Source organism: Lepeophtheirus salmonis, chromosome 1 (assembly GCF_016086655.4).
Source record: "Lepeophtheirus salmonis chromosome 1, UVic_Lsal_1.4, whole genome shotgun sequence".
NCBI classification, from domain to species: domain Eukaryota; kingdom Metazoa; phylum Arthropoda; class Copepoda; order Siphonostomatoida; family Caligidae; genus Lepeophtheirus; species Lepeophtheirus salmonis.
Window position 1 is genome coordinate 45,210,777 of NC_052131.2, and position 23,466 is coordinate 45,234,242.

The 23,466-nt window shown below is 31.3% G+C and overlaps 1 protein-coding gene across 1 annotated transcript; it reads left to right on the top strand.

The window, feature by feature from the left end:
- The first annotated feature begins 875 nt into the window (after window positions 1-875).
- On the top strand, window positions 876-17,661 carry LOC121131797 (uncharacterized). The gene is made up of 5 exons (XM_040727184.2): window positions 876-1,511; window positions 16,330-16,759; window positions 16,827-16,968; window positions 17,034-17,126; window positions 17,215-17,661. The coding sequence occupies exons 2-5, from the start codon at window positions 16,513-16,515 to the stop codon at window positions 17,453-17,455; spliced, it is 723 nt and encodes a 240-aa protein (XP_040583118.1). The 5' UTR covers window positions 876-1,511; window positions 16,330-16,512; the 3' UTR covers window positions 17,456-17,661.
- The last annotated feature ends 5,805 nt before the right edge of the window (window positions 17,662-23,466 follow it).

Sequence of the window (23,466 nt, forward strand, 5' to 3'; positions counted from 1 at the left end):
AGAGAGAGCGGAGAAGATATTTTTCCCTCGGGCTTTCTAAATCGTCTCCAGTGGGAAAAAAGTTAAGAACATGAGAGTTTTTCCAATGGGAGAAAATAGATTAGAGAGCCAATGAAAAAATATGAAAGAAACGAGAAATTGCGGGGAAATGCAAGGCGGCGGGAAATTCTTTCCTACGTCCTCTGAACGTTTTTCCTTATTAAAACTATGGAAGTATAGTCAAGAAATTAACAACAAAAATATCTACAACCTTTTTAAGAATATTTACGAATAAGTGTAGTATCTAAATATAATTTTTGTAAAGTAAGGATATTTTACATATAAAGTAAACTAGAATTCCATTCTAACTATTGGTAGTATACTCAATAATACCTTAAATCACGAGAAACTTTTGCGTATAAGAAGTGACTATGAAAAAACAAAACAAAAACAGAACTTACTTCCTATGAATAAATTGAATAATTTTATTTGACAATGTTCGACGTGTTTATATTGTGGGTGCTATTTGTTTTAAAATTGATATCCTAACTTCAAAAGATAATTTGTTTTTTAGTTTGTGAGTTATTGTGCTACTTTTGAAAACAAACATTATAACAATCCCAAACTCCAAGTCTAATAGAAATACAAGGTTCGACCATCATGTAATTGGGCTTGCTAAAATTTTCAATTTGATGTACCGTACAAACTGCTGGTCAAGAAAGACATATTTTGACGTTATTTAGAGAATAACAACGGTATATTAACAACATTCAATACTATCAATTATATAATTAATAGTAATAGTATATACTCCCTGACGTCACTATTAAAAAGTGTGGTGGAAGTCAGACATCAGTGGGAAAAGTGTTATGGTAGAGCCTTGTAATTCTATTAAGCTTGCCAAACTCAACATATTTTTAGTTACACATTGTATAATAAACTTTATAGATACATATTCAAATGAAAATTATAAAGACATTCGCCATAAGGATAAGATGTCCCGTACTGTTTTGCCATACAGCTTGGTCATCATTTTTGGGTGACATGCTATATATATATATATGTAATATTGGCCCTGCCTACTAAAAATTCACTAAAAAATGGAAAATAAGACCACAGAAAATCCCCCAGAAGAACAAAGATTGGACATGCATCTGAAATCCACACATCTACTATTACCGCAGTTGAAAAGTTTGTGTGCGAGATATACACTAAGAATAAAATAACATCTGTTAATGAAGTTTGGTTCCAGTTGTTTTTAGACAAGTAAGAGGCAAAGACAGCTGAGGAACGAATCACATAGATGCAAAAGTTTGATAGCAGTTCTTTACAAGATCACTACTTCAAAAGATACGTTGTACTCATTTAGTTCAAGAGGGTGACTTACTGCAACTTGGTTGACCCAATTAGAATGATCTCTCCAAGAGTATGGATGGAAGTATGTCAATGAATGGTTTGAGGCGAGTCTTCACCAAAATCATTAGATGTTGTTCGCACAGAGGCAGAACTCTTTCAAAAAAATAGTGCAAAAGGTAAGTTACAAATTGCATGTTTGTATAACAAAACTTTATGGAAAAACTGAAAGTGTTAAAACTGAAAAAGTAAAAATATACCGTGATTTCTTGTTTTGTAGCTTCAGCTGTCAGATAATCACTTTTTATGTATTTATTATAATAAACAAATGATTACCTGTAACCTTTTTGTTACCATTTTGGTTGCCTTATTTCTTATTATGGTTCAATTAATGTTCCTTTATGTAATAGAGGGGTCAATAATATGATGTTTTGGAGGTACTTTGTGGGCGGTCTGACCTCACTTTTCCAACGGTACTTTTTGTCCATGTAACTTATGGTAAACCGTCCGGAGGCTATTGTCAGGGGGATCTTGAGGCCAGAACCAGCTAGGGAGGGAGCGGGGGTCAGGTTGACAAAAAACAATCAATAATGTATGAGAAATAAGAAGTAATTTTAGGTGGTCAAACCTTTTCCTTACTTTGTGGGGTAAAGCTTCCTTGACAGGTTCCCAGACTAGGTTTATAATAAGCTAGAGCCTATTTAAAAGGAGAGTGTAAATTTGTTTAAATCTATTCACTTCAGAAATGGGCTTAATAGCTTATGATTCTTTTGTCTATACTATAATAATACAATTTTTAAAAGATAAAGTATATAGGTATTTCAAACAGAGGGGTGCTGCAAGATAACTCCTTTTCTTATAATGCGTGTCCATCAGGCTGAAGAATGTGGGTGTAGTTTAATTCTAGAAGACATATTCCAAAGGTTTCTCGGAAATACAGTCAGTCGCTATCACGCATTGAGTAGTGAGGAACTTGCGTTTGCTCTCAAAAATAAATATTACCAAAAAAATGGTTTGAAAGAATATTTTATGAAATAAAACTAATTGTAATTTAGCTTTTGATTTTTTATTAGTGCAATTTATGATATCAGTAAATTGCTTCAATTTCTAATTTACAAAATACTTTTTTTTTCAATTCATTTTCAAACTTTAAGTTTATAAAAATCCTCTGAACACAAATAACTCCACCAATGATTATGGTAGAGAGCTAAAATCAGTGCCATCAGAACGTCTGCTAAGCAAAACTTCAAATCGGAATTATTTTCAAAAACCCAACATTTGTAAGACTTCTCCTGAATTATTTTATCAATTAATCATCCACAACTATCCCTACAGGTAGGAACCCCCAAAACTTAAATCTATGATAGTCTATTCTATGATCTTCACCTCTTATATTGTTTGGCCATTTGAAATTAAAACATTTAAAAAATTAGATTTTTTATTTTCTTTGCTTAATACTATAGATATATAATTTACCTATGCATATTGAATAAGTATTGGTGGAATCGAAAGTATTGAGTCGATTCAGATACTTCACAAACGTAAGATTTTTGCCGACCCCGATATATATGAGTAAGCCCCTACTCAAGACATGTATCGTTATTTAAATTAGGGGAACCTGGGGAGAGTTGCAACAGTCCCTGTTTCTCGAACGTCCATAAAATGAAAGTCATAAAATTTACATTACAACTGTATAATGTATGATATAGTGGAGATTATTCATGGGCGTCCGCAGGGAATAGGCTGTAGCCTCCTCAAATTAAGGAACTTTTGCTTGTGACAAGAAAATTTAATTTAATTTTACAATTTATTTTCGTTTTTTTTTTCTAAAAATGTAATATTTGAAATTTGATTTTGGAATTTGTTTGATTTTTTTAATAAATAAATGTGAGTTTTTGAATTTTTTTTCCAAAAAAGCCATTGATCGATTATACATTGTTTCCTAGATTTGCATACGAAGGACTTATGTTTGTAACATGTTACCAATGTGTTGTACATACTTGTACTTGAATTGTCCATCTTCATGATTGGATTAATTATTTCCAAATGATTAAACTTCTAAAATACTAGGAGAAGAAGAAAAACAATAGCAATGTCAGAATCATGGAGGACCCCTCAAACGAGTATCTAAGAAATAAGATTCCCAGACACGCGTATCTTCAAAACTAATATATCCATGAATAAAATTAAATAAAGAAATATCAAATTTGACATCCACTAATCTGTAAACAAATTGTCATAATGGAATAATAGTAAGTACTCGTGTAGGAAAGAGGGGGAACACAAAGAGAGAGAGAGAGATCCTTTGTAAAGATTTTTTAAAATCTATGTACATACATACATACAGTTCAATAAAGATAATAATTGTTGTTATTTACTCTCGTATTGTATTTTGGGTGGATTACTTTCCTAATCCTATTACAGAAAGACTATTATGATCCCATATATATAGGTATGTTTGTACGTGGTTTACTGGGTGGATTAATATTCTGAGAAGGATTTTTATGGGAATTTTGAGGTGAGAGAGAGAGGGAGTGAATTCATAAAAGTTTTGACAAACAAAACTGTATATTATTTACTATTGTGAGAGAGGAAAATAAAAATCAATTATACTCTTGATATTAGTTTGATAGAGTTGTAAACCTTCATCTAATGGAATCTTTTTGAAGCTCAAAATGAATGACCAATACACTACAAAGTAGAGGGCACAAATTTGGCCGTCAGCTCTTCGAAGCTAGAGTGTCTTTTTTCATCAAAATAAGTCTATTAATATGTATTATATACTAGTGGTAGTACCTGGCATTGACCAGAGTAATTAGGCGTCCATGAACAGAGAAAATTACTTTAATAATATAGAAGAAAACCCCCCAAAAGAATCCTCTGTCTTACGCTCCTTTCTTCATTATCGCAAGCAACTACTCAATATTTATATCAGTTCATATGCAGGGGGCATCCGCAGGGGGCGAGCTGGAGGGCATGTAGTCCCTCTCAAATTAAGGATTTTGTTCTTTTTACTAACAAATTTAATATTTGAAATTTAATTTATTTCTTTATATATATTTTTCTAAAAAATTTAATTTTCTGGGTATAAATTTAGTATTTGAAATTTTTTTGTAAGCGTGTTAGATTTTTGGAATGCTTTTCAACAAATTTTATATTTAAATTTTTTTTCCAAAAAATTAATTTTTCAAACTAAACCAGTGTTTAAATAGTACCGTTTATAATTTGTTCAAATTTTGTCATATGCAAAAGAAAGCAATACCAATACACAATCAGAATCAGTGTCTCCTTGTATACATGCACATACTTGCAATTATTGTCATTCCTGAAATCAAAAATATGTATATGATATACATCAGGGAGCATTATATGCACTGCAGACTGGGCCCTTCTTAGATATCTGAAATTATAAATTGGCAGCTTATAGTTTCCTTGATTCTTGCTATATATTGCATAAGTATTTTGAAAAAATGTTTTGCTCAAAATATTTTCCTACGTAATTTTTATCCATGTTGCTTATTGACAGTGTCTTTAAGTATAAACATATCCTTGAATAATATAGACTAGATTCATTTTTATTACGTATGTATGAAGGAAGACATTGATGAAACGAAGTTTTCTCAATTTGCCTTAATAAAAGTACATAAAACCAAAATGCTATAAATCTACAAGTACAAGTATTTTGGAGGTGAAGTTAGAGCCTGTAATATTGGTAAGTGTGACCTTCCAAGTTAATGAATGAAACAATTTCTAAATCCTTCAAAAATATTTAACCATGGGTCAGACCACAAAGGATTTTAAAACAAATATTTATATTCCACAAAAACCATTGGAAGAGAGAGAAAATAAATATTAATTATCGAGCATATTAAGTGTGTGGATGACACGGGGTTTGTTTGATAACAAAAAATATAAAGTCGATTTTGTTGTCTGCTGTCGATTTTTCTGCTTTTTTCCCCTAACAAATGTTCTGAACGTTGTTTGGCTGAATAAAAAATTAGCTAATTTTAAGCAAGAAACAATTTGAAACAAATATTGAATAATAATTTCATAATTTTGAAGAATTGGGTATTTTGTAACTATTAACTATTTTTGGTCTTTTTTTTGTTGCTTTTTGAAGGAAAGATTGCATGAGACACTAAAGTGAAGACGTGACATACATATGTTTTTAACCATCAAAAAATATTTGGACTAGCATGATTCTTTGAGACTTAAGGCCATGGATATTACTTCAATTGAATGGGCCATGATCATTGTTTGCTAACATAACACATGCAGAATAGAATAGCCCTATCTAGTGACGAAATAATACAACTCCCGGAATGATAGTATTCTTAATGTATCTAAGTATAATTTATGTAACGTTCCCAAGCTACAATTTGTGGATTTATTTGTTTTCAAACATACTTTGAATATTAAAATGAAAGTTTTACATTGTAAATTTATAAAAATATAATATTGTGTACAATTTACATAATCTCCTCAGCACAGATACAATATGTAATTATTAATGATAGACCAAATTATCATTTCCTCAAGAACCTTCAAATGTAATGGAATAATAAAAAATCCGATTCTATCTGATAAAGGATTTTAAATAGTTTTTTGACAAGACTTTGAAATCCTTTTTAATAGACTGATTCTTATCTCTGAGAGATTTTCATGTTATTGTACGTACATACAACCAAATGGGATTCATGAGACGGTGAAATCATCTCACAAATTATTTTTAATGTACGACTGCATATCTCTCATATCCACGTTTTTTTTTATTACAAAGGTTACGTGATTCTTCGATCCTTACTTTTAGCATCTTTCAATATACCCTCCAAGAATCAATGAACATCACTTGGGGCACAATGGAGGAGAGATCCTCTACTGAGCACTTAACCTCATATGTAACGATATGGAAGGAGTGAGGGGAAAAGAGGATCAATTACAATTTTATGCTTGAGGAGATACTATGAAAAGGAGGAAGAACCGAGGGAAAGAATAATAAAAAAACCCACAAAAAACCAGATGGTGGAATCCAATCCGCCTTTTTCATACTTCTGACTTATCGCACATTATATAAAAAAATACAATGCTATTTTAATCGCGTACAATGGATTCACAATTTGGAAAATGTACATTATTTTGTGGGTTGCGTTCTATACACGTTCTCAATGATTTTGTATTTTTCAAGGGATAACTCTTATTTCAACTTGTGGGAAGGTAGAGTGACAACCTACCTGCTCCGATTTGCACTGTTTTGTCTCGCTATTTTGATTTTATTCCACGTCCGACATGGAAAGTAAATGCCCCTCTTTTTGTTGATAGAACTCAAAATTAAAGAAACAAATTTACAAGTGAAGACTTTTCATAGTATATAAATTCCCTTAGCTTCTATCTAGATTCATTCATAAAATATAGTTGTTTGTAGGAGATGCTAATTTCTAAATTTGTCTGCAGGATTATATTTTGGGGACGGCTTGAAAAAAATTAAATTCTTTGGAAATAAATTGTTAATAAGATATACAGTTTTTCAGAAAAAAAGTTTGGTGAAAAGTTTTCAATAATTAACTTTGAAATATTAAATTTTTTGGGGACAAATTTAAAAAATCTAAAAATATACTAAATTTTTTAGGAAAAAAAAAATTTAAAAATTCAATTCAATTACAAATATAAAATATTCTAGTAACAAGCAAAAATTCCTCCATTTGGTTGTGGGAGGCTACAGCCCCTCCAGCCTACCCCATGCGGACGCCCCTGATGTCTCACCAAAAGAAGATTCCTGGTGTCCAACTTTTATTTTGTTGGAAGGGGTCTTTCTACTTGTAGGAGTGATCAAGGCAGGTTTACTCCCCTTTGCTCCTCGGCAGCCATAGATAGACACTCGCTTTGAGTATGAATATAAAACTCTAAATATGCTCCAGAATACCACTATTGCCCACATACAAATAATGTTGAGAGAATTTAACAGTCATTATTATAAAATGACGTCATGAAATAATAATAAAAAAAATTATTTCTTTTGAGTACACTTGACAGAAAAAAAAAAACCCACAGAACTCTCACGGATGATTATTTACGCTTGCGTTCATCGAAAGCGTTTTATGAGACTCAAACGATATAAATTTAAACAAATTTGACAAATGGTGTATATATAATATGTACACAAAAATAATAACAATAAAAATCGACAATGCATTTGTTATGGTTTTGGATGATGGTAAAAAAAAAAAAAAAAAAAAAAGAGTCCACAAACGTGTGAATATTAGTTATTTAAGAGCCATTTTACATGAGGGTTTTTATAGCATTAAATAAGAGATAACTTTCATGAGTATTTTTGAGATATTTTTCTGAAGGACTCAAGACCATGACTTGTAAATACTATTTGGGCAAGTATTGAATGATTTGTCGTTTTTATTGGCCTAAAATTTGTTTTTTATTCGCTGACTTTGTTATCATTTCATGGACAACTAAAATGATACAGTTTGCTAAATGACCTAGCCTAGGCACTGTGCAGCATAGAGGACCCAGGGGCCATGGTGCTCCACTTTTTGATAATTTACAATTATCATATAACAGTTAAAGTTTTCTTATAAAATTACAACTCTCCATCCCCACATTCCCAATAGGGTGCGCGGAGCCTGCAACCTCTCAAGTTTTTTTATGTTGATATAATCTCTAAGATTCGTATTAAATGGTTTAGAAGTATTTAATTATAATAATTCCATCAAAAAATTAATATTTATATAAATAACAATAATTCCTAAGTTTTATTTTTTTAAATTTTTTTTTCCTCTATAATTTGCAGTATCTTTTGTAATGCAAATCGTGTATAATCCCCTGGGCAGTGAACTTCCTTTAATTTAAATTCAAAATCCGTAGAAACATTTATGTGTGTTCATAAAAGACGAAGAGTAACATTAAGGATTTGTTGCAGAGTTAATTCTTGGACTCAGATTAGAAATGAGGATCGACATTGGAGTAATTATTCGACAATTTCCTAGTTTATTTCCTTTTCTCCTTCCTCCCTTGTCACATTTGATTGTAGCTGACGTAATGAAACTTCGTGACAGCTAAGCTGCTCTTCTTCAAACTGTCAAAGGTTGGCAAGTTGATTTTCGGTTTCCTTTTTTTTTTTAACATACCCAAAATACACAGGATTTTCATGACTAAGTATCTTGTACATATTTTTTTCATCTTGATGTCCTTCCACGGCGTTACTTCACAAACATAAAAATACAGACTATATTTGGTGTCAACTGTCGATGTTTCTACTTATTTTCTCCTGATCAGTGCTCTGATTGGTTGAATTGGTGTGAGCTCTTTAAGGTGATGTGAACAATTCACAACAATGATTCCATAATAATTTCATAGTTGAAGGGAAGAAATTGTTACTTACCAACTGATTTAGAGCCTTTTTTACTATTTTTTTAAAAGAATGTTTGCAAGGTACAATAATTCATTCTTTCATCTAGTGGCTTCTTTTAGATAAAAACTGTTTTCATTTGTTATTTCATGTAACTAATTTTACTTTTTAAATTCATGAGTTCTAAGACAACGTGTGTAAAGTGATAAATCCATTTTGTGTTTCAATGGGAAACCAACATTGTTAAACAGAAATGATTTTCTCCCTAGGGGCTTAGGATGGACCAAAAAGAAAAGAAAAAAAAGATTTTTTTTCTCCCCTCTTATCCCCTTTCCTTTAACTTTTATTTTGAGCAACCCTAATGGTTTTTTTTTGGGGGGGGGGATGCCTCCTCAAAATACATCCATATAACATCCCCGTCTCAATTCGTTTTGGATCATTGTTGATGACAGTTTTATCATTATTATTATTTTGCATTTAATTCCTTATTCCTCGAGCAATAATAATAATAATAGTCGGATATATACATATTTGTAGAGGGCGTGAAATCAATGTTGAGAGACACTCACTCGTGTGAACCTGGGATTAATGAGCCATGGCAAATCCACACACTATACACATCTTCTAAAAACTATGGTAGACTTTATTGAAGGATGGAACCACATTTTAACATCTTCTCAATTACTATGCATATTTGGCTGCCATTGAGATTTTAAAAAAAAAAAAAAAACCCATATGAATTTCTTATAAAACACTAAGAAAATGACAAACTCAATGTCAATGTTATAAAATCAACAGTTCCTTTTTTAGGACATTACTTCGACTATAACACTTTGCAAGGGCTCAAACGGATATAAAATTTCTGGAAAGTTTCAATTGCAGCAAGCCTTAAACTTTTAAAATTAAAAAAAACAAAACAAATAAAGTTGGTAGGTTGAGTGATTTAATATGTTTTGTATAATTTTAAAGCTGTGGTTTTTAACAGAGGAGTAATTTAGTATGTTCTGGAAGGTGAAATTTTGATCTGGATTAAAAACGCTTATTAGAAATCACAAATCAAATATGTAGAATATTTAAATTGTTTTAATGATTGAGTGAATGCTATTCAATTTTTCTTATGTCTTACATTAATTTATACAAACTATTCAGGGGCTTATGCAGGGAGTGAGCTGGAGGAACTGTAGCCTCCCATCCCCCAAAAAATGGCCACTAGGGATTCAGTTTTATTCAACAATTTTCTAATTATAATCACCATTCATGTACTACAATGCAAATTTACCTTTCAATCATCAAAAACCGTCGATAACTGCATGACAACAATAAAATAATAATTAACAAATAATCCCATTCAAATTCCTAAAATACAATCTTAATATTGGTAAAATGCCATCAAAGTTATCGTCTCTTGTAGTGCAGAATTTGTATATTATATACAGTGCCTTTGTTTTATTACGTCGATTTTTCCGTCGTTTGCTCTTGATAAAAAATCATTTTTCGAAAGTTGGAGGGCAAATCCCTCTTCAATGATGATTTGTACGCCACTGTAGATTTCCGTTAATTTGCTGCATTCCCACAGTATGCTGTTTCTCTTGTTAAACCGCGCAAAAAACAATCTACTTGCCTGTCTTTGTAGTATTTCCCAGCCGTCTCAAGAGTACCCGAAAGTACTCTGTACTTCAACCATTTCTCAGGAGCGATTAGATACTTATTTTTAATGGCTTTGATACGTTGCTGTGGAGTTCTTGGGATTTTGCAACGGCTTAAATAAGCAATGAAATGAGTAAGTGTAGGTTGTGTTAGACATCTTCTCAGGTCCCAGGTGGAGAAAATACTGATCTTGATTCTAAAAGGAAGTATTGGTCGCTGTACTGGTAAAAAATTTCCTAAGACTGACCTATAGAACTTCCCAAGATCCATCACAAAATCCTTTGAGCCTAGCCGAGAATCCCCCAGTTTTTCGAAGACTTTGGATAGGCCCGAGTATGGGCAGTCGGTGTATTTTAATCCTTTTGTAACTAGAAAGTGGTTCAATTGGACGCTCCAAAAGTATTGTGTGTCTCACAATTTCCTGATCCAATAGGAGTTGAGGCATTTCCAAAAATTAGCAAATTATATCCCGCTTAAGCCGCCATATTTTATTGGATTTTGTATGCTTTGAGTTGATACATTTTTCTTCTTTAAGATTTTAAGGAAAGAATCTTCAATACATTAATCTCATAAGCTATATTTAGAGCGAATGGAGATATTGGGAACAAGTGGGGGATTTTGGGAACAATTTACGTGTTCCGTGCGCTTATTCTATCCCATGTGCAGAAATTTAGGTAAACTTAATAGCTTAAAGCTATTTTTATCCTTGAGAGGATTTCTGTATAATTCATCAACATGCTATCGGGGCCAACCCACGATCCTAATAATTTGAGGCTTTTTCCAAAACTAAATTGTGGCCACTCTTTGGATATTAGGTGGCTATAAGGACATAAAAGTTTGGTTTTCTCTTCATTCACAAAAAGACCAGATTTGTCGGAAAAACTTTTAAGCATGCGTATAAATGTTTTAATTGATTTTAGTGTTTTGATAGGACTTACTGAAAACACCATAGTTAGGTCGTCTACATAGCACAGATATTTTAAAGTTCTGTCAGATAGTTGAAATCCTTTTATCGTGGCTTCTGAGTGAACATCACAAATAAGTTTGTCTAAGCATATGATGAAAATTGTTGCAGACAGTGGATCTCCCTGGTGAACGCCCCTTTTATTCTCAAAATAGCTGCACTGGTTTCCATACTTTATGGCTGATCTATTTCTTGCTAAGGTTACGCCGACCATTCGAATGATATATTCTTCAAAACCCTTTCTGTACAGCGTTTTGATAATCTATTCGTGTGATAAAGTATTATAAGCCTTGGCGAAATCCACGGCCATTAACGTCAGCCCTTGGGCACTTTCTATACACGTTTGTAGAGTCAAAGGAATGCAGTCCATTAGATTATGCTTTAAAAGGCCATACTGAGATTCATGTAAAATTTTATTCAAGACGTTGTTTATGCAATTTAATATAATGTATATAAAAATCTTGTTAAGGCAGTTTTGCATAGTAAGAGGCCTCGAATTTTTTATAAACTTTGCATCTTTATTTTGTTTAGGAATCAGTATGATATTTCCATCAGACGCATATTCAGGAAAATATTCTACACTCATAATCTTTTCGTAAAATTGTAATATAATAGGAGCAAATTATATCTTTTTTGTAAAATTCAAAACTAAAACCAGATTGTCCAGGAGTTTTATTAGATTTAGCGTTTTCTCTCACAGCAGTTATGATTTCTTGTATCGTTAAATGTTTCTCGATGAAATTATTATCATCCGGAGGAATTATGAATTTACAGTCCGCATTACATCTCAGTTCTTTGCAGAAGTATGCAGATCGATGGGTACATCTGAAGCATTTCTTAAGTTCTGTTCAATCGAAGCATTGATATAGCTCGGAGAAGAATGTTTTTATTTCTTTACATATTTCTGTAGGATCTTCAGATATTTCACTTGCACTTGCTAGCATGATTGACAATCCTTGCTTTTGTTTCTTTTTTTCTCCATCATGCCACATTGTAGTTTTGATTTAGATAAGTCTTCGATATTGTTCATTTTTCATCTGGTTCTAAATGGTAGGTCAGAATCTCAGAAGATTTGATCCTGCGTGAATTTTTTTCACGATCCGAAATGTCCTCTTTATTTTCATTTTCAATGATATCAATTTTCCTATTCCTATGGGCTGCTTCTCTGGCTCCAGCCTGTCTGCATATAGCTTTGATCTTTGATAGCATCTTTTGTAATTCATAGAAGACTCCCCCAAAAAAAAAATATTAAGGAATTTTTTTACTAGAATTTTTTGTCCAAAAATTAATTTCTTTTGTAAATAGCTATGGATTTTTGAAAAATATTTCTGACAGACAAACTTAATATTCGCATTTTAACTTTGGACATTTTTTTCAAAAATGTAATTTTCAGATTTTTTCCAAAAAATGTAATTTCCTATAAATAGTTATGGATTTTTGAAATTGTTTTCCAAAAATTTTTATATTTGAATTTTTATTTTTTACATTTTTTTCGGAAAAAAATTTAAATTTTTCTGAATAACTATGGATTTTTCAATTTTTTTTTTGTAAATTTTTAATTTTTCGATTTTTTTAAATAAAGATTCTAAAAACCAAGAAAAAAACAACAACATAATCCTTTGCTATTTATATATAATTTCGAAAAAAACACTAAACTGTAAAACATTAAAAATTAGTTTAATTTGGTGGTAATCAAAGATGAACAATCATCATTCTGATTCTATATATTTTTTTCCATTGTTAAAAGTTAAATATAATATGTAATTATAAAATGTAATATAATATTTATTCTTTAGTTTTAGCTATGAATATACTGCAATTAAAATAAATCTGCATAAAATATTAGCTTCTCAATTAGATCCTTCATTTCTCTTGAATTTTGTATGATTAGACCCATTTCGTAGAGACCATACGCAAGATAGCTAAATAAATATTTACCTTTCGAATGCTGGAAGGTTTTTTATCAATTTTTATTCGGGGAACATTTTCTGTTCTTCAGTACACTAAACTATATAGTTGTTTCATTTCAAAATATGACTTTGCATCGATATTATACTCTATAAACAGGATTTAAAAAAAAAAAAGGTTTTAAAGATCAAACCTGCAATATTAGAATAAATTAGAAAATTATTATCTGAGGAAGATAAGACGCGAAGTGAAGCGGAAGAATCTTGACTTTTCCGAGTTGTTCGGTTAATTATCACTTCGAAGAGTCACAAAAACAGATGGAAGGTCTCATTGTGCGGAAGGGTATACGTAAATAAAGAAAAGAATACTATAATAAATTAAAACATTGAGTATATTAATAAAAATTTAAATATTTAATAACTAACAAATTGAACAGTTAACAAAAAATATCGGAGTTAGAAAAAATCAAAGACAAATGAATCAACATGTAACAAAATAGAGTAATCACAAGAAATTAATAAATTACAATATATAACAAATGAACAAATAACTCAAATTTATAGAAAAAAAGAGATAAAATCATATATAAAGCAGTCCAAATTTCCAATTCGTTTAATTCGCAATCCTTCCGAAATAAAATGTTTTTCACACAAGTCCAATTGGGGAATAATAATTCAGATATATATTAAAAACTCTGATGGTTGTTTAAACCTACCTGTAAACTTATTCCAATAATTATGATTGATAAAATCATCACAAAATCAAATGATATTTAATGTAATATAATATTAAGACTCATTATTAGGTAACAAATAATTAAGTTTGAATAAGGACCCTGATAGGATAAAAATATTTCAATTAGGCTTTGAATTCACTCTTATCCGAGTTCATCCATGTCCAAGAAGATAAACGCGAATTTGCACACTACGACTCCCGTGCAAAGTATTCCTGAAATTAATTCTACTGTCATGCTTCGTGGTAGATATAAGAAAAAGTGGTAATGCCTTACATAATTAGATAAGATCTCCTCCGGCCTCATACCTCAGTACTGTATACGGGTGGACTCCGAGAGAACTCATCCCCCTCCTCCGAATACTCTATAAGAGCCAAATTCACAACTTCTTCCACACAATTAGAACTTCCATCTGATTTTGTGACCCTTTGAATTGCTAATTAACCAAACAACTTGGAAAAGTCGAGATCCTTCCGCTTCACTTCGCGTCTTCTCTTCCTCAGACAGTAATAATATTCTTCCCTTCACTTCGCGTCCCTACACTTAACGTACGGAAGTTATTTCCTTATTATTGAAAGGTTGCGATAATTGATTTTCAGCTATCCACTGTCGCTGTCTCCAATTTCTAGACAGAAAGAGACGTGCAAAATTATACAGGATACCCCAATAATTTAGTATAATTATTTCATTGATATATGAATACATAGTAGTCACATAAATATCTAGTTGTACTAATGAAAGAAAAGAAGAACGCATAAAAAGAGTTTTTATTCTTAAATTAAAAAAAAAATAATTAAAAGCTGTTTTTATTATTTAACGACAAACCCAAACTTAGCGGGGGCCCTTTTTGAAAGTTTTTAATTTTGAAATTAGAAATAGAGAAAAATATTAACATTTGAAAAAATGTCATTCAATCATCATTGGAAAAGGGAAGGAAATATGTTTGACCGTTCTAAAAAAAAGGTAATTAAAAAACCAAATGAACTAAATTATTTATTATGAAAGGCCCCTTATTATTTTTATAAAAATGAAAAGGCCCATATCTTATTGTTTTTAAAAGTTACTTCATATTAGGTATAGAAAAAATGAGATGTTAGTCGGAAAATTTGAATGAAGTATTCAAAACCTACCCAAAGAATAATCTTTGAATCTGCCCTAAAAACATGTACTCTTTTTTCTTCCTTTTTTTTGTGTGCTTAGTTTGTCAAACTAAGGTTATATTCTTTAGTTGAATACTAATTATATGAAAGTAAAAATTGATTTAAACAATCGTGTAACGAATGTCTTATATTCTGAAGGCATAAAATAAATATAACAACCCAAACAAAGTTGAAACTTGAATAGGGTTTTGAATTTTCCAAAGCTGTTATCATGATAATTTAATTTTTGCGGAGGGGAATTCCAAAGTGCGGAAGTTTATAGATAATGAAGAATAACACTGATTATGGGTTGGGGTGTTATAATACTCTACCAAGTCACATCTGAAGGAGAGGGTGAGTGTTACTCCTCACAGGAGTGTCCAGTCTCCAGAGGCTTCCATCAAGAAGAAGTGGACCAAGCTCGAGTCTGACTACATAGTCAAGGTTTACAAGGGATTTAAGCCTCATATTAAAGCAATTAAAAGAGCTGAGGGCTCACATATTGGTTAAAAGTTATGCCAAATACTATTTTTAGTTGATTTTGTTAAATAAACATCCTAACAAAACCTATCGTTTACATTTTTCTCTTGAAAAATTGATTTTTTTTTTGTACTAATAGATAAGATCAACCGTGTATATCGCTCAAACCAGTAGCGGACTTTCACACAGGAAGTCATGTATAATTTTAGCCCTCCTATACCACAGATTAACTAAAAATGGGCACTTTGTTGGGGAAATTTCGGATTTTATATATTATTTTAGAAGGTAAACTTAAGATCTTCTTTTTATTACAAAAATGATATATTTCTACCCTAATATAGGGCTCTATAAAAAGGCATTGCAGGAGAAGCATGGACCCTATGGCTCCTCTGATATTCCGCCACTGGTTCAAACCCTAGTATAGAGTCTTTGACGTTAAATAAGAAGGGGAAATAGATTACAGTTAGGATACTATTTAAGCAATACTCAAAAAAGTGGTAGCAAAATGAAAAAAAATATTACATACATTTAGAAAAATCCTTAGCGGGCATATTCTTAGTAATAAATCCCGACATATTGAGGAGAAAATATTTATCTGCATGTTTCATTTAATCTGTGTTAGTGAAGCTATTATGTAATTGTACATATATATTTGTAAATCCTGGTGCGTTAAATTTAATTCTTTTCATAATTAAATATTTAAATATTTTAAATAGTATGTATAATATTTGTACGTATTGTAATTACTATAGTAATATTAATGATATAGATCCCCTCTCGGTTTCATGGAATCAATAAGTAATGAAAGTTTGTCGGCAGACACAACCATCAATGGAAACTTTTTCACCACAAAAATACATTTTGATTTCACATTCAGTAATCAAATTCCCTTGTACGGAAAAAGAATAAAACATATCCATAAGAAAATACTTGCAACTACATATACTAGGACATGACATCCAACTGCACACATCGGCCTCTCATCCCATCATCACTGGGATGCTTCATACTAATGCTACTTCTCTCGAGTCTCCTATTCGTGGATGCAAATATAGGCAACGCCAATCTACAAAACATAATCTCTCTTATTCCTTCATATCAACTCCAAATCCAAGAAAGCTTATTCAAGCCATTTTCATTCAATGTGTCTTCTCTCGTCGCTGCTGCCATCGTAGGGAACTTTATATTTGTTTTTCTGAGTAAGGGACTATTCCTCACAGTCATACCATGGTCATGATCTCCTATATATTTCTTGTTTGCTTTCAGTGTTTTACGTTCTTGCTTTCCTTCCCGAAAATAGGATCGGATCCTCAAAACGGAATGGGAATACCTTTTACGGAGATTATGAGGAGGATTACTACGATGGAGACTACTTCTATGATGAACGACGCCGAAGACTTCAAAAAAGGTGTGAGCATCACAAATAATTTTTTTTTTAAAGATATACATTTATATGCTGTTCTTTATTTTCAGGTCAGACATCCTTCCCCTGCTTGACTTGTCATTCCCAGCATCACAAGAAGAGATGGAAAGTAGATCCAGTAAAGCTACTCGTATCAAAAATGGGTAAATTTCTTAAGCATGCGACTCATTAATGATGAAAAAGAGTCAAAACTAATTCATAGCATATTTTCTCTTTAATCCATGCATGTAGTTTATCCCACTTCTTCACTTACCCTGCGGAGAGAATATCAAATGCCTTCCAGGATCTGTATCAAATCTATGAAAACTATTGGAGAGGTGTAGTTGGAAGTAGCAAACTTCAAAGTAGGAAAATTAAACTTAAACAGGAGGATGCTTTTCTACGAAAGTCAGCCTCTCATTATCAAAAACACAAAAAAGTTCCTCCTGGAAAAGGAAAAAGGAACTACCATCGACTGAGACATTCATACTAAACAACTCGATTTGTTTTTCTTAAAATACCTCCTGTCTAGAATGTACTGAACGGAAATGATACTTCAAATTACTCACGACACTCATTACTATTGACCCTTAATGTAGTATTCGTATGTACATATTAAATCTATCGTGTTCTGTAGAAAATTGTAAAATTCAACAATAAAAATCAAAGATCTAAAAAACTTTATAACGTTCCCAAAAACAACCTCTACAATTATTTTTTTTAATGTTCCTTTAATTGGTTAGATGGAGTTGCACTGGTTAAGTATAAATAAACATTATAGTACTACAATTAATCCATCTAACTTTTGGTGAAATACATATACATATAGTATATTTCTATCTTTAGGAATCACCGGGGCGCAAATATAAACACTTCAAGTTCAAGAGAATAACTCTCGAGCATGTTGTCCATGAGCTATGGCAATTCTGTCTACAAAATTTTAAGTTAAAGATATATCAATTTATCCAATTTTCACCTACAAGAATTTTCAATTACCTCAAAGGTCCTTTATCCTCATTTTAAACACATTAATAATGAAATAAACAGTCTTATTATGAACCCTTTCATTCTTTGCTCTTCAAACTATGCGTGCATCATGGATGTTAATTAGTTAAACTGTATAAACAATTGGTTTATTTCCCTAATTGCAAGTATTTACATCTCAATTCCATGAAATGAACAAAAATAAAGCTATACTATCAATTAAATGTTATTTGGATATTTATAATTATTAGGGGTGTACCGATGCATCAGAATTGACCTTTTTTGAAGTATAGGAATCGGATCAATACTACCGATTCACCCGATACTTACACATACTTTTTTATATACAGTATTAAGCAAAAAAGAATAGTTTTATAGTTTTTAAATTTTATTATTTCAAAAAGTCAGCCAATAAAAGGAGGCGAAGATCATAGTATAGAATATACTACCAACCTTTATTTAAATGTTCTAACAATTAAACTGTATTTTTCCCCTACAAAAATCCCATTTTTACCTATAAAGAAGAAACCAAGTATCGATACATGTTTTTCTATCAAGAGATTGTTTCGCACATAAATGAGTTGATGAATAAAAGGGATTGAAAACGAAGAAATTGTACTCAATGGTTGGGATGTATGTATTAGGCATTTGTCAATGTTTTTAAAAACTTTTACTTCACCAGGCGTATCAAATCCCTTTTAGTCCGTCCGATCTCAAGGAGGTTTGTATAGTTGTTTTTTATTTTTAAAAAATTCAACTTTGTTCGAAAATATGTGTATTATTTAAAATAGACTGATTTATACATCGAAAAAATGGCTCGCGGACCATATGCTTGTCCTTAAATTTTACTACTAGAACCATTTTCCTTTATACTTTCTTTAGATGTAAATTATAGCACCTAATTGTGGAAGAGGCCTATAAAACTGGTAAAAAAAAGTGCTATCAGTTTTTAAACAAATTGCTTATCCACCAATATTCAGGAATAAATTATGAAGTACCACTATACTATTGAGAGTAGAATACTTTGTGAATGTGCCCCTTTTCATGAGCACACTCACACGTAAGTCATAAATACTCAATACAATAATACTTACATCCATTCATATGACGTGTTCTCTCCTCAAGAATGAAAGACAAATAATAAGAGTTTGAGGAAAAAAAAGTAATATGTTTATGAGTATTTTAGTCTCTAGAGCGCTCACTAACAAAAACAAACTAAATTGGTTTTAATATTTTAGCGCAGCGTTTATTTTTTATTCAAATCTTAAGATATAGGATAAAACCATACGAATTATGATATTCATAAGAGAGCAATAAAAAAAAACTAAACTGTTGTATATATTCGATGCTACATGCAAAAGCCTCGAATATTTCATTAATACTACTATATCAATATGTCTTAGATAAAAAATATGTAAATGACTTACATCAGGGATAACTATATACAGTTCCCCTTATATTCATGTTGGATGCTATATGTACACACCTCCAATATTTCATAAATACTAATACATTGTTATTTCTTAGTTCAAAATATGTTGATCATATACATCAGGAAGCACTATACACAATGCACTCTGTGACTGTTTTTCATACATTTAGACATACATACGTGTATAACCCTTACTTAATTATTGAGATTTGTATAAAAATAAAGTTCGCTCTGGATTGGTCTCAGAAGTTTTTGATCTGGACCGGTCCAAAGCAAAAAATATGTATAGATCGGTCTAAAGGAACAATACAGTCTAATTTGGTCCAAAAAAGAAAAGAAGAAGGTTTAAACCGCTTTAACATATAAATGGTTTATGACCCCATAAGTGTTTTCGAATTGTCAACACTGTACAGTGACGTCATACGAATTTTAAACAGAGATAGATTCGAAGAATTTCTACTTCCTCATTCATCCTGGAATATGGAACTCCGAATTCGAGTCTCTCTTCAAATGAGATATCGAGTTAAAAATTCCTTGGATTCCTTTGGTTCTAACTCTTGTAGAGCACAGACGTCACCTAATGCGGTCTTAATGAATTAGTAATTATGTAATTAAAAGCATATCTACATTTCAAATTGGTATTTGTTTCAGTTTAAGGGTTATAATTTCAAACTGTAATTTGTTTTTTTTTTCCGTCTTCAAAGAATTTAAAGGGAATTTTCATCTTAATTCTTTAAAGAATGGTCTTATCATAAACAAATATTTATATAGACCTACAGGAAGGAAAGGGAGCAGTATGAAAACACTTTCCTAAGTTAACAATGAGTTAACTAATGATCAGTAAATTTCTCTGTTCATTAAAAATGAAGTGCTTATTTTCCCATGTAAGTATGAATACCTTGTGTAGCATATGGACTAAAAAATCAGTAACACATGTATTTAAATTTCTAATTTCTTCAAAAAAAAATAATGAGAGGAGAAACGACGAGTAAACTTGTCCCAAAAAAATTGTATTTACATACTACAATGTTATGTTATAAGAAAAAAGGGAGGTTGTGTCATTATTGCACAATATATATTCATTATTTATTCAACTATGACGTAATATCTTTAAAAAATATTTGAAGAACAAGGAAAGACTTCAATTGATGAATAATGAAGGTATTAAATGATTAATTTTATATGTATTGATGTTTCAAATATATATTTTATGCTCAATGTTAGGCCCATATCCATTTTTTTAAAATTGAAATATAAGGTCTATTCTATAACTTCAGACTTTTACGAAAAAATAAAAAAGATATTTGCTTCTAAGTAAGGTACTTCTTTTAACTCGATTTTTTAGTGGTTATATACATTTTTTATTAATTGTAATTAAGATTAAGTAATAAATACCGGGTGCCGCGAAAAAATCTTTACACTTTCAATCTAGAACTTTATCAAGATGTATTCAGCAATCAGTTGTTACAGGATATGTTAATAAAATAACTAGTAACCCTAATCATCAATGTAATCACCCTTGGCATCAATGATGGCTTCCATGCGGCCATGAAAGGCCTTGCACCCATTTCAGATGAGGTCCTCAGACATGGCATCACAGTGCTGGTTGACAGTGTCCTTGAAGTTATTGATATTTGGGCGACGGACGGTGCAGGCATTTGACTCAACATGCACCTAAAAAGTGAAGTGCAATGGGTTGGCATCTGGTGAGTAGGGGCCATATTTTCTTTGGCCAGAAAGGCAAGTTGTCCTCCAACAACTTCTGGGCCTTTTTGGACGTGTTTGCAGGCACACCACCTTATGTCCGGGTTCCTGTTGAGATCTCGGTTGGTTTCTTGCTAGCATCCAAAAGTGTGCGTATCGAAATTCGTTGGTCACGTTCAAATGGCATTTTCTCGTCTTCTAAGATACTTAGGAATTTTTTTTTTTTTTTTTTTTTTTTTTTTTTGTATTTGACGAGAACAATTTTACCACATTCACAAAAACGTTGATTTATGTAGCAAAAACGAAGTATAAAGATTTTTTTACCGCATGTGGTAATTCCTTTTCATATGTTGAATGTTTGTATCAATTTGTTATTTACTTTGATTTTCATCTATATAATTCTTTCATGTGGAAATATGGCACTAAGTTGTAGCTATACATTAAAAACTTGATTAAAAAAAAAAAAAAAAAAGCTTTAAAGGCCAAAACTGTAGAGATTGAATGTTTAATGGTCATTTTCGTGTTCTACGATTTTAATAACACAAATAAATGGGGTTTAAGCCTTCGCACAAAAATAGCGTTGTATGGACAAATCATTGGATTTGTTCCATTCCGACCACACATATTTTTGCAACAATGCTATAAAAACCAAATATTTAGAACGGTATATTTTAGTTAATTTTACTCTACCGTCCTTGGATTTCCTGGGACTTCAATCCCCACGCTGGGTTTGGAGGTTTATATTCATCTACAAAGACATAGAAATAGCTAAAATATAATATCTAGATATATCAATAAAGAAATGTTTCTCTCTCAAGTCCCCGGATACACTGTATATATATGGAGTGTTCCATGATGTATATGTACATGAATATATTCTGATCTAATAAATACAAACGTAGTCGTATTCATAAAATATTGCAGGTGTGTTCATATAACTTCACACGTATATACAGGGTGTACTGTATATAATGGTCGATGATGTAAATCATATAACTATTTTTATACGAGAAATAATAACCTCTACTTTGGTCCAGTCAATAATTTCATAATATTGACTACAATTTAAATTTAACTTAGATATTTTAACACTCAAGGGAACAATTTTGAATGGCTAGCTCATGAAGATCGAATTCTCTTCCATGCAGTTTTCGAATCCCGGGTCTATCATCACATACAATACTAAGAAAAATATTTTAGACTAGAAAAATAAGCATTAGGTTGTATAACAGGTCGAACAATTTTTAGAAAATCTTTCTTCTTGTTCTTTAATCCATTTTTTTTATTGAAAAAAAATATGCTTTGCCCCATCTTTTACTTATTCTTCTTTATAGTGAGCCACATAGGAGTATGGACAATCATAACAAAACTTACCACCCCAATCAAGTGTTGGAAAGATCTTCTTTAGCCATAAAATCCGATTCACAGAAGTAAGCCATCTCGCAAGATTTATATTTCCTGGATTTAAAAAAATAATATCATCCAAAAAGAGTCCTGATATAAGTATTTTTGATCTGTACCTTATATGAAAAACCTGTATTAACATTTGTATCATCACATCCAATAGCTTCAATGGAATGTTTTTGGGTTTTTCCCTTAAAGTGCTAATAATGTCCTCACACAAGCAACGAGCTTTTCCAGTATTTGTGCTAAAATATCCTAAATACTTTTTATTCGGTTCCAAAATCAAGGATACATGATCTTCTGTTTCTTTTTTTTAGGTTGACTCGGCAAAGGAATATTTCCAGCACATTCTTCTCTTCTTATCCTCCTAACTATATTTTAGTCTATGAAATGTTGTCTCTTGGATTTATTCATAATTCCAATACCATCCAATAAAGATGTCAATAGCAATGTATCCCTCTACATGTCTCACTTAACCCTGTCACAGGCTTCTGCTGAGGAAGACAAACATTTTATTTCGGCATTAAAATTATTAGTTGGACTCATTTTTTCTTCGGGTATTATCCTCGTAAGAGTCTTTTTTGGTAGTAAAAATCTATCACTTATGACAGAAAATGCATCATCTGGATTTAGTTTATCAATTCAAGATTGATTTTGGAGTGAAAAAAAAATATATATATATTTTAATTTACTTAAAAAAAACAAAAAAAAAAAAAACGCTGGGTAGGGAATACATTTTGGAAGGGGGTAAGTCAATGTCGAAAGTTTGAGAACTAAAATTCTTCTAACAAGATACTATTTAATAAAAAATTTTTTATTAAACTTAAATTTTTCGAATTACCATGACATGTATGCTAAAAAAATGACGTATAATAAAATAATATTATACATTGATATTTCAATCCTATGTCGGCACCTAAAAACATTTTCAATCCATCTGAAATTGGGCAAGTTTGCTTATTTTTATGCCTTGAAAAAAA

Bases quoted from the DNA above. Each gene is read 5' to 3' on its own strand.
- LOC121131797 (XM_040727184.2), top strand. From the start codon at position 16,513: ATGACATCCAACTGCACACATCGGCCTCTCATCCCATCATCACTGGGA. The intron at 16,760-16,826 runs GTAAGGGACTAT...GTTTGCTTTCAG, and splicing joins CTTTATATTTGTTTTTCTGA to TGTTTTACGTTCTTGCTTTC. The intron at 16,969-17,033 runs GTGTGAGCATCA...CTTTATTTTCAG, and splicing joins CGCCGAAGACTTCAAAAAAG to GTCAGACATCCTTCCCCTGC.